Source organism: Mus caroli, unplaced genomic scaffold, assembly GCF_978045245.1.
Source record: "Mus caroli unplaced genomic scaffold, Mus_caroli_1 scaffold_18, whole genome shotgun sequence".
NCBI classification, from domain to species: Eukaryota; Metazoa; Chordata; class Mammalia; order Rodentia; family Muridae; genus Mus; species Mus caroli.
The window spans coordinates 65,276,336-65,296,300 of record NW_028227273.1 but is presented as its reverse complement, the minus strand read 5'-3'; the positions used below and the strand labels follow the sequence as shown (position 1 = coordinate 65,296,300).

At 46.1% G+C, this 19,965-nt stretch overlaps 1 protein-coding gene across 1 annotated transcript in view; it reads right to left on the bottom strand.

The window, feature by feature from the left end:
- The window catches only part of Srpk1 (SRSF protein kinase 1), a 35,767-nt gene extending 18,474 nt beyond the window's left edge, over positions 1-17,293 (bottom strand). The window contains exons 1-6 of the mRNA XM_021186381.2: positions 17,197-17,293; positions 16,774-16,834; positions 3,981-4,099; positions 2,658-2,766; positions 1,887-1,974; positions 774-861 (exon numbers count right to left, since the gene is read on the bottom strand). Of these exons, the coding sequence (XP_021042040.1) occupies positions 774-861; positions 1,887-1,974; positions 2,658-2,766; positions 3,981-4,099; positions 16,774-16,834; positions 17,197-17,209 (478 nt within the window). The 5' untranslated portion in view covers positions 17,210-17,293. The remainder of the gene's footprint in view (positions 1-773; positions 862-1,886; positions 1,975-2,657; positions 2,767-3,980; positions 4,100-16,773; positions 16,835-17,196) is intronic.
- Between the last annotated feature and the right edge of the window lie 2,672 nt (positions 17,294-19,965).

Below are 19,965 nucleotides of genomic sequence, written 5' to 3'. Positions count from 1 at the left end.
GAGTTGAACTCAAAACCTCGGAGCCACCTCTCCAGCCCAGATTCTGATATTCTTAAAAAGGGGTATGACTGAAGAAATATTCAAAGAGGACACAAAACAAATATAAACACACCCCACACCCGTGTGTCAAGGCATACAATAAAGAAAATTATTACTGTTTACCTTGAACAGAGACAGGAGCATCTTTGTCTGGTAAATTATTTTATGATTAATTGAGAATAAGTTCTTGGGCTGGTAAGATGACTTGGTGGGTCTAAGTACTTATTGATCAGGCATGAAAATCTGAGCTCCACCCCCACAGCCCAGGATGCATTCGTGAACACACATTCGTGAACACACACCAAAGAAAACAGGGCTGAAAAAGACAGTTTAGCACCTGGGAGCACTCAGAGAAGCTGGGTGCCATGCCTGCACCCACGTGGGATCTCTCAGAGGTCTATAGCTCCACCTCCGGCTACCTGGTGGCCTTTTCTCATCTCTGCAGGCACTGCATGCATGGGGTGCACATACATACATGAAAGCAACACGTTCTTACACATACCTAACTTAAAAGAGAATAAACTAAAAAGAAAAAAAAAAAAATGGAGTTCTCGCCGGGCGGTGGTGGCACACGCCTTTAATCCCAGCACTCGGGAGACAAAGGCAGGAGGATTTCCGAGTTTGAGGCCAGCCTGGTCTACAGAGTGAGTTCCAGGACAACCAGGGCTATAGAGAAACCCTGTCTCAAGAAAACAAAACAAACAAACAACAACAAAAAAGTTCTTAAAGGATACGTGTTCCATTAACGCCTGATATTTTAAAGTCATCTAGTAGTTGAACAACCATTTCTCCATTTGGATCATTCGGGTCTGAGTTGCGAACCTGTGTTGGGAAGAAGCCATATTTTAGCACAAGTGAAGTAGTACAGTCAGTCCTCAAGTAAACAGGGAGGAGCAGGCTGTCTGAGCCTCTTTCCCACACTGCTGTTACTACAACCCACCATAAAAAATGAAAAGAAAGGCTTTGGGTAAGATAAACTTGATGTATAAACAACCAATAATTACAGTATCTGTTCTAGGCCTGCAGTTCTCAACCTATGGGTTTCAGCCCTTTTGGCAAACCTGTCTCCAATCATATTTACATTATGACTCCTAACAGCAGCAAAATTAGTCATGAAGTAGAAACAAAAATAACTGCATGGCTGGGGAGGGTCAGCACACCATAAGGAACTGTGGTCAAGGGCCGCTGCGCTGCTGCGTTAGGAAAGCTGAGAACTACTGCTCTACGCTGTGTCTCTGTTGTTGTTGTTGTTCTTTTTTCCCTTTTATTGGCTATTTTCTTCATTTACATTTCAAATGTTATCCCCTTTCCCAGTTTCCCCTCAGGAAACCCCCTATCCCTTCCTCCCCCTTCCCCTCCCCTCATGCTATATCTCCTTATAGACAGTTTCAACTATGTAGCCTTGAATAGCCTTGAGTTTGCTACATAAATCTGGCTGGCTTCAAACTCAGAGATTCACATATCTCTGCCTCCCAAGTGCTGGGACTAAAAGCGTACACCAATTACCACAGCAGGCAGGCTACATTTTTATAAAATAAAGTAGGTATCACAAATTTGCACAACTTCTCTTTTGACCAGAGTGTGAAAGTCATTCATAGTATTGTATGTGGCACATAAAACATGCTCAATAAAGTCCTGCCTTCCTTGAAATAATAGTGTATGCAGACTGTAAGACAGATCTAACTACTAAATATATCAATCCCTACAAGATGAAGGAAACATATAAATAACCTCACCTTCCTTTGTGGCCCAAAGAAGCCTCTAAGCCTGCAGAAACCCTACTCTATGTGATGCTGAGATCCAACACCTGGCCAGGGCACCACACCCAAGGGTGACCTCACACTCACCGATTTCAGCAGCCGGATTTCATCGAGTGCTGTTTCTGTGTAATGCTCAGCACTTTTAACTACTTTCATCGCTACAAACTTCTTTCCCCTAAAAAAGACAGTTCAGATTAAATTATCCAACCTTTACCCTCATAGTTAAGACTTAGTATTGAATGGAGACATTCCTTGTAGCTACCTTGTGGCCAAATGGAGCCACTTCCAGCGGACACTGCACACCCAGGAGTGGCAAAAATCAGACAGATGGAGCTAACAGAACCTGTGCCAGGTAAACTCAGACACTGAATGTCTTCTATGAATTAAATGTCCACCTTCTGTCTATGGAGACAGATAGAACTTTATACCACATGGTTAAGAAAATGGTATAGTAAAATAAATTTGCATTAGTTGGTCTAATTACCTGGAAATTTAATGCTATTCTAGACAATTCTGAGCTTCTATTATATGCCATTAATTAAATACTTGTGCAGCCTTGAGCTTGGCAGTTCATGTGCTTCACTGACACTATATTCAGTCCCTGGACTCTGTGGCAGACATGTAACTCATCCGTAAGACAGCACTGGACAGCCAACCATGCTTCTGTTAGGAACTCATGTCATAATGAGACCCATTATGTACAATTAGCATGTAAATGCTAATTACTAAGAAAGAAAGCAAGAAAGCAAGAAAGAGAAATTTTAAAAAAGGTAATCAGTCTAGAGACAGAGATAACAGGTTGAAATTTAGACAAAACATCAAGGTTCACCCATTTTCCCCCAGGCCATGTAAACTTACTGAATATCCCATGATAACCACACTGTGGAAAAGTGTCCCCAGCCCAATTTTCGAATCACATGGTATCTCCCGTTAAATAGATCTCCAATTTTCACAAGATGATAACCTCCTGAAAGAAATAGGGAGAGAGATGGCTAATAATGCAGTCAGAGGAACCAAGAGAAGAAGCCCCCGCTCACCCTGCATCCTGTCTGTCTGCAGGCATGCACCATGTACGATACCCTCTTACTTCTTGTAAGATCAGTTCAATGGGAGCCTCTTCCAGGGTCCCTCAGCTTGGTGAGGAATGACTTGGTGAGAAGTTACACGGGGTACGTGATATTCTGAGTCAGCCTGTGGTCATGGGTTATCACAATGCTGGCCTCTCAAAACCCAAAACATCCACTATCAAAACCAACCAATCTACACTTGTTATCTCAAAAATTCAGACAAAATAATAGCCAATACAATTATAAAAAGATCTGTTCTCAATGTAGGTAGCACAGTGAGCTCCTGGTCAGCCACACAGTGACACCCATCCCCCAACCACCCCGAAAAAGAAAAAGGAAAGAAAAGAAGCAAACAGAAAGTCTGCCTCAGGTACATAGACAATGCATGTCAACATTTATCTATGCCTGTAGGGAAAAAGGTCCAAGCTCTCCTAGACAGCAAAGCAGAGCCTCTACAAGTGTCCATCCTCAAGACTCACTACATGCAACAGGAAGACAGCTGGGGCCTGATGGCCAGGTATACAGATCTCAGTATACTTCTCAGTATACATTACCAGGACAAAAAGGGATTACAATGCTTAAAAACAAAAAACACAACACCTCTCCTTGGAAGCCAGGGCTGTTACACAGACAAACCTAGTCTCGAAAAACAAAAAAGCAAAACCAAAACCAAATCTGTATGCCAGCTGAGTGTGGTCACACTCACCTACTCTCCCAGCACACTCACAGGCTGTGCTTACAGAGCAAGCTCTGGTAGCTCTTTACCATACCTCTGAAGTTTTCATAAGGTGAACATATACTTTCAACTTCCAAAGAGGAAAAAGGATTTGTCTTTCCTTCTTTTTAAATTAATTTTAGTTACTACATAGCTCATAGCTCTGGCTGTCCTAAGGGCCTCGAACTTACATAGATCTACCTGTCTCTGACTCCTAAGTGCTACGATTGAACGTGTAGGTCACCCTGGTCAGTCTGGAAAAAGGGACTGAGTGCAGGATAGTGACTCCAGGCTCTGGTGAGACTATCAACAAGTTTAAAACCTTAATATAACCCAACTAAGAGCAAACCCCATTTCCTGCATCTTGATCACAGGACAAAGCTGACAGGAAGCACACACCTTTGCAGTAGTCATTGGGGTCTTCCTGCTCGTCATCGTCAGACCCTAGAATCTCCTCCTCCTGCTCTGGGATGTCGCTCTCGGAGTGGGGTGCAGAGCCTCGGTGCTGGGTTTCAGGCCTAAGAAACAATAACATGTTCACTCCATGTGGACAGGAAAAAAGAAAGAGCTTAAGAAAAGTTATTGCCAGCCCCCAACATCAATATCAGAGGTAGCCTCAGAAAGTGGTAGGTAGTATCCCATAATAACTGAGAGCTGATATCAATATCCAAACATAAGTCCTGAGAAAACCACTACATTTTCTTCACCTTGCAGTTTTAAAAAAAATATTTTTACACACTCCAGAAACAAATTTGTTTCCTGACAGTGCCTGTTAGTGCACACTCTCCTCTCCTGTGTAGAGGGCTCCCCTGTGCTGTGCTCAGATGGTGTACACGCTCTCCTCTCCTGTGTAGAGGGCTCCCCTGGGCTGTTCTCACTGACAGACACGCACACTCCCTCTCCTTTCACTCAGTCATCTGCATCTACACTCTTTATCAGTCATGTTTCAAAAACAGGAGCTAAATGAAGATCTCCTCAAATCTTTATTTTAGCTTTATACTTGACTGTCAGTATACAAAATGTAGCCTCTTGAGTCTAAAAGAGGGAGGGCTAAGCCTGGAAATCTTAATAATCTTGCCTCAGCCTCCCTCCAGAGTGCTGGGAATATAGGACTCATGGAAGTCTAGGTGCTAAATGTTTTGTGAGCTTATCTCACTAAGCACTTGGGCCCCTTTGAGAGCTAGACACTGTTCAGTTTGGGGGAATTGTTTATATTTCATTAAGAGTTCAATCCTGTGGTGGCGCACGCCTTTAATCCCAGCACTCGGGAGGCAGAGGCAGGCAGATTTCTGAGTTCAAGGCCAGCCTGGTCTACAGAGTGAGCTCCAGGACAGCCAGGGCTACACAAAGAAAGAAACCTTGTCTTGAAAACAAACAAACAAACAAACAAACAACAACAAAAAGAGTTCAATCCTCTTAGTTGTGTGGCTCTCCACTCCAGCAGCTGTCTCGCTAGACTGAGCTCTCACTACATCCTCTTTAGCTTTCTGCTTCTCCTCCTTAGAGCTGCCTCCCTATATTCCAGTTACAAATCTCACAGCCCCTTCACTGTTTCTATGATACCCACTGCCTCCCATCTCCTTTCTGTCTATCACATGAGACATTCTCCATCCATTTATCCATCCATTCATCCATCCATCCATCCATCTACCTACCTACCTACCTACCATGTATACAGTGTTCTGCCTGCATGTACGCCTGCAGGTCAGAAGAAGGCAACAGATCTCATCACTGCCATGGTTGTGAGTCACCATGTAGTTGCTGGGAATTGAATTCAGGACCGCTTAACCGCTGAGCCACCTCTCCAGCCCCTCCCTTAAATTCTAAAACCACTCATGATTTTTAATGCCTCCACATTACACCAAAGACCACCACACAATTAAGAAGAGCTCACACGTACCACATACCCAAACAGCGGTAATGAAGTATATTAAACAACAAACCCGCTCCATTTTTTGTTTGTTTTTGTTTTTTGAGACAGGGTTTCTGTGTAGCCCTGGCTGGCCTTGAACTCAGAAATCCGCCTGCTCTGCCTCCCAAGTGCTGGGATTAAAGGCGTGCGCCACCACTGCCGCGTCCCACTCCATTTTCCGTCCCACTCCATTTTCTTATTACTTCAAAACAATAAGCAGAGAGAATGAAAGAGTTCCCTTAGTGGAGGAGTGGAGGGCAGGCTGGGAAGGCTGGGGAAGGCGGAGCTGAGCACTTACTTCAGCATAATTCCCAACTACATTCTACACACATATCGAATTCCCACAAATATAGTTTCTCTCAAAGAGACTTCTCTGTGGAACAGATGGAGACCATTACAGACTGAGTGGAGAGCAGCCCACCCGAGACCCACAACACAAGACTTGCACCTAAGCCGGGCGTGGTGGCGCACGCCTTTAATCCCAGCACTCGGGAGGCAGAGGCAGGCGGATTTCTGAGTTTGAGGCCAGCCTGGTCTACAGAGTGAGTGCCAGGACAGCTAGGGCTACACAGAGAAACCCTGTCTGGAAAAACCAAAAAAAAAAAAAAAGACTTGCACCTAAGGCTCAAATGGAGAAAAGGAGTCTGCTGAGAAACTGCATCTCCTAAAGTGCCAGTTATAACCATGACGTCTCATCAACACGGTACCTAAACAAGACCTGACAAAGACATCACCATGCTAACATGGAAGGGGGACATCTCACCGGGCCTCACCCCTTGACGAGAATGGTAGGCAACTAAGGAATGCAGAGAGCCCTTCTCTACTGATAGCCCTTTGACTGGCTACTTAATATCAACCATCAGCCCTGAAACCATAACATACATATAAGTAACACTGTATGTATATATGTAGTGTACCCTCCCCTCCCCTCTTCTCTCTCTCCTCTCAGCAAATACATAAATTCTATTATAAAGTTCCTCAGGAAAAAGAAAAACTACTATAAGCATTCAATGGTTTCGAACAAAGGACCAAAGAAAGGATAGTCTTCATAAAATACATTAATCTGTGTGAAAACCCAGAAGCCCTAATATGAAATATGGTATACTAAATTACTTCCAAGCATATGATATTTTATCATCAGGTCTCATATCATTATTGGCATGTTTCAGCTATAAACATTTGAGTAAATGCAACAACATTAGTACGTGTAACAACTAAAGAGAAAGGACATGAATTTAAGATAGTAAGGGCGGAGTGTACATGGGAGGAAGGAAACGAAAGGGGAAAAATCATATTTCAGATTTCTTTAAAAAAAAAAAAAGATTTATTTATTATATGTAAGTACACTGTAGCTGTCTTCAGACCCACCAAAAGAGGGCATTAGATCTCATTACAGATGGTTGCTAGCCACCATTTGGTTGCTGGGATTTGAACTCAGGACCTCTGGAAGAGCAGTCAGTGCTCTTAATCTTAACCGCTGAGCCATCTCTCCAGCCCATATTTCAGATTTCAAAAATAAAAACTCTTGAGCTGGGCATGGTGGTGCACACCTTTAATCCCAGCACGTGGGAGGCAGAGGCAGGCGGATTTCTGAGTTCAAGGCCAGCCTGGTCTACAAAGTGAGTTCCAGGACAGCCAGGGCTACACAGAGAAACCCTGTCTCAAAAACCAAAAAAAAAAAAAACCTCTTAAAATAATCAAGAACATATGAATTCAATTAATTTTGGGTACAATTCTCCAACTGTACACTCCCAAGTCGAATATAACCTGAGGACTACTAAAAACCATGGAGCCTTGAACTCAGGCTATCTAGTGCTGGTACTTACAATCAATAAGTAATCTAATGAGATAAGCTAACGACAATTTGGATTGAAAACACCACACATTATAGACATACTGTTTTTAAAGGAAGTAGGTGCACACCCAGTATGTCTATCTTCCAGGCCCACTGAAAGGGCCTAGAGACAACAGAGCTCTGGTTTCTGTATCAGTAAGGCAGTTCTTTAGAGATCTGAGAGATTACTATCTGGGCCAGGAAAGGCATGCGGTAAGTTAAGACAGTTAGTTAAGAAGAGTTGAAAGGCTAGAGAAACAGGACTAAATTGAAGGTTTGAATCATGCACACAGAAATACTGTGAAGGATGTGGGCATGCCATGCTCTGTGCCCACTTACTATGACAAGGCTTTGTTTGAGCTTAATCTTGTCAATTCTTGCAGTGATGATAGTATCATGGTCCTGAAAGGGTGAAACCATTCTGCTCAAGTCATTAGAGTGCTGTCATGACCTCTACAACTTTTAAATGGTACAACAACAAAAAATTACCATAGTCAACTTTACTCATTTAAGACACAGAACAGAAAGCCGGGCGTGGTGGTACATGCCTTTAATCCCAGCACTTGGGAGGCAGAGGCAGGCAGATTTCTGAGGCGGATTTCTGAGTTCCAGGACAGCCAGGGCTACACAGAGAAACCCTGTCTCGAAAAACAAAAAAAAAACAAAAACAAAAACAACAACAACAACAACAAAAAAAAAAAAAAGACACAGAACAGGAAACCACCCAAATGATCCCGAAAAGGTGAATCAGGGCAACAAAAGATACCAAAGTCAGGGTCTCTGTTCACTAAAAGACACCAAATACAAAACACATTATATGAGGTTACAGAACCTGCCGTAAGTCCTGCCCTAGAGAAAGACGGGTGCATTCCAAAGAATGAGGAAAACTCCTGAAGCCTTTGTTCTTCTTCGTCATAGGCGTTCATAGATGCATGGGCTGACACTTCACACACATACACCCACACATAGAGAGAGATGGTAGGGAAAATATCAGCAATTAGAGGCACCCATAATCAAGAAATTTAAATACTGAGATGCTATTTTTCACATATCAGAATGTAAAAATGAGCAACATTTTCTTTTGTATGCATGCCAACGCCCAAGTGTGACTGGGGACATCCATGGCAGATGTGTAGAGATCAGAAGGCAGCTTTCGGGCTGGTGAGATGGCTCAGTGGGTAAGAGCACCCGACTGCTCTTCCGAAGGTCCAGAGTTCAAATCCCAGCAACCACATGGTGGCTCACAACCATCCGTAACGAGATCTGGCGCCCTCTTCTGGAGTGTCTGAAGACAGCTACAGTGTACTTACATATAATAAATAAATAAATCTTTAAAAAAAAAAAGAAGAATATCTAAAAAAAAAAAAAAAAAAAAAAAAAAGAAGGCAGCTTTCAGGAGCTGGGTCTCTCTGGGGACAGATCTCAGGCCAGCATGGATGGCATAAGTGCCTTCACCTGCTGAGCCATCTTCCCAGCCCAAACAGGTTTTCACAGGAAACATGCACTGACTCAAGCTATACTTTAAAACAAGACAATCCTTAATCAATCACAAATATTAGTGTGATGGTTTGTATATGTTTGGCCCAGGGAGTGGCACTATTAGAAGGAGTGGCCCTATTGGAGTAGGTGTGTCACCGTAGGCATGGGAGTAGCCCTCATACTAGCTATATGGAAGGCCGTCTTCTAGCAGCCTTCAGAACAAGAGGTAGAACTCTCAGCTCCTCCTGCACCATGCCTGCCTGGTTGCTGCCATGTTCCCATCTTGAGGATAATGGACTGAACCTCTGAACCTGTAAGCCAAACCCAATGAAATGTTGTCCTTTATAAGATTTGCATTGGTCATGGTGTCTGTTCGCAGCAGTACAACTCTAAGACAATTAGACATAGGGCTGTCGAGATGGCTCAGTGGATAAGAGTGCCGACTACTCTTCTGAAGGTCCCGAGTTCAAATCCCAGCAACCACATGGTGGCTCACAACCATCCGTAACGAAATCTGACCTCTTCTGTAGTATCTGAGGACAGCTACAGTGTACTTACATATAATAATTAAATAAATCTTAAAAAAAAAAAAAAGACAATTAGACATTACACTAAGACAGTTAGACATTACGCTCAATTGGCCATTGCTCACAATGTCTTACCCAGTTTCACTTCACTGGTGAGTAAAGCCATCTCTCTGCACTCCACTACACAGGCCTGTGTGTGTGGAGTCAGCTTTGCCTCCGACAATTCCTCTCCCATTCGCTCTTTCCTCGGCACTTGCCCTCCCCACACCCAGAATCTTGGTCTCAGGAGGGAAGGCCTGACTTTGCTGTCATGCCCTGTGTTACCAGACCAGCACTTCACCTCTTGTTCACCTCTTCAGCTGCTCCATCCATACCACTCTTTTATCTAAGCAGGGTCTCATTAGGTAGTGCCTCCACCTCCCACCGTGTGTGTGTGTGTGTGTGTGTGTATGTGTGTGTGTGTGTGTTGCCTGTCTGTCTGTCTGTCTGCCTGCCTGTCTGAAACTCACCATGTAGACCAGGATATTCTCAGACTCAGGAGGTTGCGGTCCCTGTGTTCCGAGTATGAGGCCTATCATCCTCTTATCCAAGTCCATCCTGTTCAGCCCTCACCTAGCTTCCCCATGGCACCTGACTGTGAGGGTGGCTGAGCTATCAGCAGAGCTCTCAAGAGTAGTGTTTTTTTAGAAAGACCAGGTTTGCTAAAGCACAGTAGCTAAAAGGCAGATGCAGGAGCACTGCAGGGGAGGGTTAGTGTTACAGGCAGGGCCTCAGCTCACAAGCCGCAGTTCTGGTCCTAGTTTTCAGAACCCCACAACTTGGGCAAAGTCCACTTTATGAATTTCTCTGTTGACCCGAGGATATGGCTCAGTTAACAGAGTCATCTTAACCTGTACAAAGTCATGGATTCCATCCCCAACACCACATAAAACCAGGCATGATGGATGCATGTAATTTTCAGGCCAGCCTGGGATACAGGAAGCCATTTCAAAATACAAACACAAAGTTCTCTGTCCCGGTCATCTTAGGCAGAAATGGCCTAATGAATTTATGAAAAAGTGGTAATCAAGCTATGGTTTAATAGGTTTGGCCCCTACAGACTCATGTTTGAATGCTTGGCCCATCTCATAGGGAGTGGCACTACTAGGAGGTGTGGCCTTGTTTGAGCGAAATATCACTGTGGGGGCAGGCTTTGAGATCTCCAAATGTGCGGGAGACTGCAGGATCAGCTCCTGCTCCAGCACCATGTCTGCCTGCACGCTTCTCACAATGATATTCAGAACCTCTAAAACTAAAAGCCAGCCCCATTTAAATATTTTCCTTTATAAGAGTTGTCTTGGTCACGGTGTTTCTTCATAGCAATAGAATCCTAAGAGACAGTCAGTGTGCAAACAACCTGTAGCAGTGTGTGTAGGAAATAGAAAAGGGAATATGCAAACATTCATCCACTCACTCAGCAGTGTACACAGCTATGCCAGCACTTCTCTAGACATAGAAGCTGCAGCCAGGAACAGAAGAGTGTGCTTCACTGTGTACACAACTCCCCCTGAGAGGAACTAAGAAGCCCTCATGTATCTAAAGCCACCATCTCCTATCTTGACTTCCACAGGCAAAGTGCAGATTCCCATTAAGGTCCTACTGTCCAGAAAAATCCACGTTCTTGTAGGATAGTGGCCAAGATGGGCTGCAGAGGAGGGCCGAGTGGGTGAAGGAAGGACAAGCATGCACACATTATTTTAAGAGCATTGAAACATTTAAGGGAGGAAGTGCTGAATTTTAACCTGAATAATTTCAAAATGGAGGTTCTATAGGGGAAGCTGACATTCAGACCAAGGAGCTGATTTAGAGTATGCTTTGGAGGTCACAAATAATTCCCTGAGCTTTCAAAAGACAGGCTACAAATTTAGAAGGGAGCTGGAGAGCTGGCTTAGTAGTTAAACACTGGCTGCTCTTGCACAAGACCTCGATTTTTTCCCCCAGTACCTACATGGTGGCTCACAACCATCTCTAACTCCAGTTCCAGGGGATCTGACCCCTTTCTTCTGGCCTCTACGGGTGAATGCACATGATGTGCAGATATAATGCAGGCAAAACACCCTTATATAATATAATAATACATATGTCTCTAGCTCAGTGTTGGGCAGGCTTCCTTGTACCGTGCCACCTACAGACCTGAGTACCCACATTTGACACTACATTGGAAGCAGACAGGTGGTAACTTCCAGTTACTGTACAAAACCCAGATTCTAGCTGTCACCTTTCATTGTTTCCCTTCTAACAGGAGAAAATCTTATTTACTTTAGTATTTTAACAGGTTGGGGCTTCAGTTAATTTGACAAGCCTGGATCTCATATAGAAACATCCATGTAAGCAAAATGTGCTAACATATTAACCATAAGGAAACATTTCTGACAAGAGTTCTTGAGATGCAATTTTTTTTTTTAGAGATTTATTTATTATTATATGTAAGTACACTGTAGCTGTCTTTAGACACACCGGAGGAGGGCATCAGATCTCATTATGGATGGTTGTGAGCCACCATGTGGTTGCTGGGATTTGAACTCAGGACCTTCGGAAGAGCAGTCAGTGCTCTTACCCGCTGAGCCATCTCTCCAGCCTTTGAGATGCAATTAAAAGCACACACTTAAATTTAATAAACCCATACAATTAAAATTACAAGTCAACCCTGAAAACTTCAGAAGTGAAAATGGGGTGGGCCTAGTAATCAATCGCAAGGCCCTCAGCTCTGCAAGGGGAGAGGGGGGAAAGAGAGAAACAAAAAGACCAAAAAACAAGCAACCAAACCAAACCAAACAAACAAAAAAACAACAAGGTAATTGGCAGAAGTGAAAATTAGTCACATGGGGGGCAGGAGGATCACTTTGTGTTAAAAACTTAAGTTCAAAAGTCTTTAAGTAGATGAGAAATATAAATTATTCCACATGACAAAGAATATACCATTTACAAACAGCTCTTAAGAGCAAGAAAAAGAGCTAAGTAGAGCATGCCTTTAGTCCCAGCACTTGGCAGGCAGAGGCAAAGGAATCTCTCTTGAGTTCAAGGCCCAGCCTGGTCTACAAAGCAAGCTCCAGGACAGCCAGGGCCACTGTCTCAAAAAACCAAAACCAAGTAAATAAATACACAAATGAAACTCATGTTTGCTAACAGATACGAAGCTAGAGCGGCCCACTCCCTGGAACTCCCGGGGGCTACCTGCCATGTCTCAGTCCGCATGTAAAACTTAATGAAAAAAGCCCACTGTAAAACACACAGGAAGGCAGCGTATGCAGTAGATGGAGCTGACAGCACCGACTTCCAGGGGGTGCTTGAATGGCTCTACTTTCTACTAGGCAGTACTAGGAACCTTTATGCATTCTTCCTTTATAAAGCTTCAGTGCAGCAATTTATACTAAAGAAAATAAATAAATAAATAAAAACTCACTCCCAGCTTGGAGCCTGAGCATTTTCCTAGCTCAATCACACAATCAGATCTGCACAACAACTTTAAGATTATATTTAATCACAAGCAGCGTGAAAACTGCAGTCCCAGCTAACCTCCAAGCTAACTATTGACATAAGTGTTCAATGCTGGACTCCATACCATCTAAAAGCCATGAGCTGCTGGAGTCTAGAAGCTTAGGGCAGACAGGAAAGCAGCAGGCCCTGCTGCACACAGTGGAATCTGAATGCTCACAGGCAAGGTGCATCACAGGTGGGTACCATGCACCCAGGGCCATGAAGAAGCCTCTTCCCTCAGGCTCTAGCTTATCTGTCCCAACACAACAGGGACGTGCCATCTAGCCATGTGGCTACAGAGCACACAACAACACGACCAACCCAGGTCCCAGTCCTAGCTTCACAGATCTCTTAATCACCTAAAGCAAAACTGATCACCACACAACTAGTTAACATCAGAATAAATAGAAAATGTCTATTTTCTATTAGGATATGGTGGTACACACCTTCAGTCCCAGCACAGAAGCTGGCCTGAGGTCAAGGAAAGCCTAATTTACACAGTAAGTTCCAGGACAGCCAGGCCTATAGAGAACCTGACCACCCCTACCCAAAACAAACAAAAACAGAAAAGCCAGAAGGATCTAAAACAGTAGGGTGGAGAAGAAATTGTTCAAGTTAGGCAAGGCCACCTTCCCTTAACCTCACAGCACAAAGACCCAAAAGGACTGTGTTGTGGAGGCAGGAGCCCTAGCAGCCAGCTCTAGGACTATGGCACACTGCTCCAAGTGCCTAGGTTCTAGTTTTACAGGCAATCCACAGCATTGAGACAACCCACTCCTTTATAATACACAGGGCTGTATTATAGTGGAGCCCTTGAGAAGTGTCTATGCCTGTACCAGTCAACACTTACTTTCTTGTACTGCTCAGCCCTGACTACCTGTCATCGTGGCTGAGTGACTCACCATAGATATGAAAGTCCAAGTCAGCCTACAATCAGAACTCAAAGTCAGACCTGCCTTACTCACAAGACCACGCTATGGCAGGCCTTCCTAACAACGGCCTGGGAACCTACACCTTTGTCTGAAAAGTAGCGAGGTTGTCAGGAATGCAGACAGGAACAGAGTCAACTTACCTAGGTCAGATGGGGCTTCTGACACAATTTTTCTTTTTTGTTTGGTTTTTTGAGATAGGGTTTCTCTGTGTAGCCTTTGCTGTCTGGGAACTCACTCTGTAGATCAGTGTCTTAGTCAGGGTTTCTATTCCTGCACAGACATCATGACCAAGAAGCAACTTGGGGAGGAAAGGGTTTATTCAGCTTACACTTCCACACTGCTGTTCATCACTGAAGGAAGTCAGGACTGGAACTCAAGCAGGTCAGGAAGCAGGAGCTGATGCAGAGGCCATGGAGGGATGTTCTTTACTGGCTTGCCTTCCCTGGCTTGCTCAGCTTGCTTTCTTATAGAACCCAAGACTACCAGCCCAGAGATGGTCCCACACACAATGGGCCCTCCCCTCTTGATCACTAATTGAGAAAATGCCTTACAGCTGGATCTCATGGCGGCATTTCCCCAACTGATGCTCCTTTCTCTGTGATAACTCCAGCTGTGTCAAGTTGACACAAAACTAGCCAGTACAACCAGGCTGGCCTCAAATTCAAAAATCCACCTGCCTCTGCCTCTCAAGGGCTGGGATTAAAGATGTACGACACCACTGCCCGGCTTCTGGCACAAAACTCTTACCAAATTAATTAATTAGAAAATTCAAGTACTTGAAAAGCGGTTGGAGAAACAAGGAGGGAGTAAAATTATATTCAGTAAAATAAGGGTAAGAACAGAAATAACTAAGAACACAGACAACTCTTAGTCACCTGCAGTAGTGAGCAGACGAGTACCTAACACTAAGGACGTTCATCTGCTTTTAAAACAAGTATATGTAGGCAGGTGAGATGGCTTGGTGGGTCTGGGCTCTTGCTACCAGGCTTGAGGCCCCAAGTTCAATGCCTAGAACCTACATGGGGAAGGACAGAGCTAACTTCTAAATGTTGATCTCTGACATATACAGTCACATGCCCAGTGTATGTTCACCCTAGACCATATGAAGCATTTAATATCTGCTAAGTATGTGACATCCACACATACTCACCCGCCAAACGACAGTCCGATTCACCCTAGTATCTAAATAAGATTCCATGTCTTACATCAGACAGACCAAAATACAGGTGATTAGCCAGCTGAGCATGATAGCACAAGACCAGTAATCCTGTCACTGTGGAGGCTGAGGCAGGTAGATCACCCCAAGCTCAAGACCAGCGTAGGCTACATAGTGAGACTCTTAGCAAAACCCTTTTAAACCAAGTGTGACGGTGCAGGCCTTCAATCCCAGCACTCCAGAGGCAGAGGCAGGCAGATCTCTAGTCCACAGAAGGTGTTCCAGGACAGCCAGGTCTACATGGAGAAAAACCAAAATTAAAATAAGAGGGGAAAAAAAAACCCTTTTAAGTGTTACTAATAAAACCAATTCCTCCTTCCATCAGAAAATGTAAAACACTCACATGGCTTCCCCAAGGAGTGCTGAAATCCCAGCTGCGGCTAGGACGACTCTGCCATTTCTATCAACCATTCAAGGGAGGATTCAACCCTAGTTCTAGACACCCCCAAATGGATAGCCATCCCCGGAACCTGAGCACTCTCACACCTGCCCACACCTCGCACACACTAGAACAAGGAGAAGAGTGAAGTCTCTCCATCACTCTGGTCCTACTCAAAGAAGTCACCGCAGTCCGCCCCCCTCCCCCAAGAACTTCAGGGAGCCTCCAAACCAACACCACCCACTCCGCCCCGGTACAGTCGCGCAGCAGGGTGACCTAGGAAGACTTCTAATGTGTGGTGGAGCAGTGCAGACCCAGCTTGATGATACAAAACAGCAAATAAATGGGAAAGCACAGAAAACAGTTCCCCTGAAACGGAGTGCTGGGCAGAGAACTCTCTCAAGTCCACCCGGAGGAACCTCTCCAACTAAATGTTAGTACAAGATCCTTCGTAAAGCTAACCTCTAAGCTCACTGGCAGTGAGCCTGCAGTGGTGGCACATGCCCCTTAATCCCAGGATTCTCAGAGCCAAAGACAAGAGGTTAAATTCAAGGCCAGCCTGGTCTACATAGGGAGTTCCAGGTCAGCCAAGGCTATCTCAAAAAACAAAGACGTTGGTGAAAGTGGTAGCAGCTAAGCTCACTTGAAGAAGCCTCCACCCAGCGTTTCTATCAGACTGTGCCCTCTTTTGTGCACACACACACCCAACACCACTAAACCACTATTACACATCAAATCGGGCAATTGTAGCACTTGGCCCACCAAGCCGGAATCACCCAATCAGCACCAGCAATTTGACTCTCGACATTACTCCGACGTTACTGCTCTGAGGACCTGGTAGTACGGCCCGCTGGTAATGCATAACTTAGCCGGCACACCGAGAGGACAGCAACGCCACAGAGCCTCGCAGACTTAGGAAGCAGAGTAATCAGGCGCAAGGAAGACTCCCGGCCGCCCTCCTCTACCCAAGCGAGCGTGTGGTTGGCAGGGCCAAGGGTAAACAGGGAAAATTCATTCAACAATTTCCCGATGGCGTAGCGTGCGGACAGACGCAGGAGACAAGACGCTGCAGAGCACGGAAGGGAGAGCAGAGTTCACAGACAGGCAGGTAATGATTGCCAGCCCCGGCCGCCGGCCCACACCTGGGACTCCTCGATGGAGTTGGGGAGTGGTGCCGGGCAGGCTCCGGGTCTTTCCAGCAGACCCGAGCCTGGAGACCCAGCTACCTTCCACATGGTTCCCGGAGGACGAATCACACAGCGGCCCAGAAGCCATGTGGCGGGGAGGGGTTGGGGGGAACCGCCCGAACCCCGTGCGCGCCCTAGGCGCACAACCCGGTCGGGGGAGGAGGTCCCCGAGGAAACGCAAAGGGCGGGATGTTGGGGTACAAGACTCACTTCCTTTGGGCTTTGTCCTTCTTGGCCTTGGTCCTTTTCTTTCGGGCCTGGAGCGCGAGCACTGCGGAAGAGAGGGATGGATGAAGGGCCGATGTAAGAGGGAGGCGGGGAGCGGCGCGAGCACGCAGGGCGACGGGGCCTGAGGCTGCGGGCCGAGCGCGGGGCCGGCTGCTCGGGGTCCACGGCGGCTGCCAGGCCCCGCGCGCCCGAAGAGGCTCGGGCCGGCCATGAGGCCTCGCCGCCCCGGCCTGGGGGCTGCGGAGCGAGGGGCGGGGACGGCGGGCGCCCGAGGACGCCGCAGCCGAGGGGCGAGCGGCGAGGGTGACGCCGCTTCAGGGGGCCGCGACAGTGGCCAGAGAGGCGCCCGGCGCCCAGTCGGGGACCGCCGTGGCTCCTCGTGGCGGAGGCCGCTCCGCCGCTCACCTTTCCGCTCCATGGCGAGACCGGTAACCGCCAGGCGCCTGCGCACTCGAGTGACGCCGACTCGGGCTCCCGCCGCGGCCCAAATCCCAGCTCTCCCTCCCGGCGCGCGCCGGCCCCGCCTCCGGGCCCGCCCGACCACGCCCCACACGGCGTCGCGCGCCTGCGTGGTGAACACGGAGCCTACCACCTGCTCCGGGGTGTACGGGAGTGGAGGGCAAGGGACCGAGGGATCCTGAAAGGGAAGCTGGTTTTAGTATCCCGCCATAAAGCGCGCGGCTTGAAGTTCTTACCTCCTGAGGAAAGGCGGGGCTCCGCAGTCAGTCGGGATTTGCCTCAGTTTCCCCGGCCTGCAAAACTGCTTAACCCAAACATATCCCAGTTCCTGTCTGAGCTGTTGTAAGGACCAATTAAGACATTAAAGAAAATGGGAAATTAAATTGTATGTGGATACACACAGAACAAAGGCTGGAAGGAGGGAACGTGTGCCTCTGTCCTCTTTTAAAGATAAAACCTTGGGCCAGCAGCCCATGCCTTTGATCCCAGCACTCCAGAAGCAGGTGTATCTTTATGAGTTCCAGGCCAGCAAGGCCTATATAATGAGATCCTGACCCAAAATAAATCAATACGAACTGGACCAGAAGCTGGGCAGTGGTGGTGCACGCCTTTAAATCCCAGCACTCGGGAGGCAGAGGCAGGCAGATTTCTGAGTTCGAGGCCAGCCTGGTCTACAGATTGAGTTCCAGGACAGCCAGGGCTACACAGAAACCCAGTCTCGAAAAAACAAAAAAAAAAACAAAAAAAACAAAAAGAAAAGAAAAGAACTGGACCAGAAGACAGCTCAGCAAGTAAAGGTGCCTTGAGGACCTGAGTTCAAACCCAAATAAGTCAGATTCCCATAGGTCTCTCTCTGACTTGCACACAGGACCCATGGCACATGCAACAACCCCTCACCCATAAGTAAGCTAAACAATTTTTTAAAATAAAAGCAAACACTTCTAAAGGGAATTTTCTGTACAAGTTATAAAGCTGTAAGTTGAACGCTTTAAAGGAAGGGTGTGAATGGGAATTCTGTTTTCTCCTTGAAGAACTTCTCTCTTCATCGTAGGACTTACCGGGTGTTTCCATACTGTCAAGTGCATGATCGTATTAGATGCTGATGTCAACTTCAGGCCAAGGTAGTTATTATCCCCATTTCAGAAAGATGAGAACATGGAAAGGATTGTGTGCTCAGAATCTTGCTGTCCCAACCCAATGATTCAGGCATCAAAACTCCTATAGTAAAGTAGAATCAGCAGGTATTTATGAGAGAGATGGGGGAGGAACATGAGGCTCTCTAGACCCCAGTATTTCTTCCAAAACAGAGATTGTGGGTACTGCTGTGGAGATTTACTAACAGGCACTGAAATTTGAAATTGGAATTGTATACTTTTCATGTGTTTCAGAAGTCTCCTTTAGATCTTTTTTGTGATTTTCTTTTTGTTGTTTGTTTGGGGGGGGATTGTTTTGTTTTGTTTTTGTTTTGAGACAGGGTTTCTCTGTGTAGCCCTGGCTGTCCTGGAACTCACTCTGTAGACCAGGCTGGCCTTGAACTCAGAAATCTGCCTGCCTCTGCTTTCCAAGTGCTGGGATTAAAGGTATGCGCCACCAACACCTGGCTCCACTGAAGCCTTTTCAAGTGTCGTGCATATGTCTATATTCCAGCTGGCTAGGGTAGGGGCTCAAAAACCCAGCTTTATAAGAAGTAGGACTTGGGGGCTGGTGAGATGGCTCAGCAGGTAAGATGTCTCTAAGAGCACCCTTCTGCTCTTCTGAAGGTCCTGAGTTCAAATCCCAACAACCACATGGTGGCTCACAGCCATCCTTAACAAGATCTGACTCCCTCTTCTGGTGTGTCTGAGGACAGCTACAGTGTACTTACATATAATAAATAAATAAATCTTTAAAAAAAAAAAAAAAAAAGAAGTGGGACTTGGGCTGGGGAGTTGGCTCAGTGTGTAAAATTCTAGCCTGGCATTTGGATCCCCAGAACCCATATAACTGCTGGGTAGGTGAGGTGGCATGCTGGAGACAAAGGATCTTGGAGCAAGCTGGCTAGCTAAATGAGCTGGCAAGCTCCTGGTTCAGTGAGAGACCCTACCTCAATGATCTAGAGAATGCTTAAGGAAGATGTCCAGTGTAAAAGCTCAGGCCTTCACTGGCACAGGCACAGGGGCACATGCAGCACACACAACTGTGCTTGCACACACAAGGGAGCACATATACATGCAAAAAGGAGGAAGAGGAGGAGGTTAGAGGGAAGGAGGGAAGACAGGTCAGTAATCAATTGGTTGGGAAAGGAGGGTGAGAACACAGGAGCACAGACCAAGCCTGGGGGCCCAGGCACAACCTCCTTAGCAAAGCAGGAAAATCTGTCCCAGCAAGGAGGAGGCCACCACACTTGGTTTGATGTAGGTGTTGAGAAATGTGTAGGATTTTCATAGGTGGGGAAGGAGATGTCAAGCATTCCTGAAAGAAAAAATCAATTGAGCAAAAGGGCCCAGGCTGGAAAACTGTGGGTGGAGACTGGGGCCAGGAGTATGAAGTAGGCAGGGGTGGGAGGATGGGTTTGCTAAGTTGGAGATTCAGATCACAGCATCTGCTGTAGAGAACCTGAACGATGGCATTGCTGTGTTTATTGTGAAAGAGGCAGGCACTTGTTAGCCAAAGAAAACTGCTTTCTACTTTAAACTTGGGACTCACCCGGTAATAGGATCAGAAAACACTTCATGT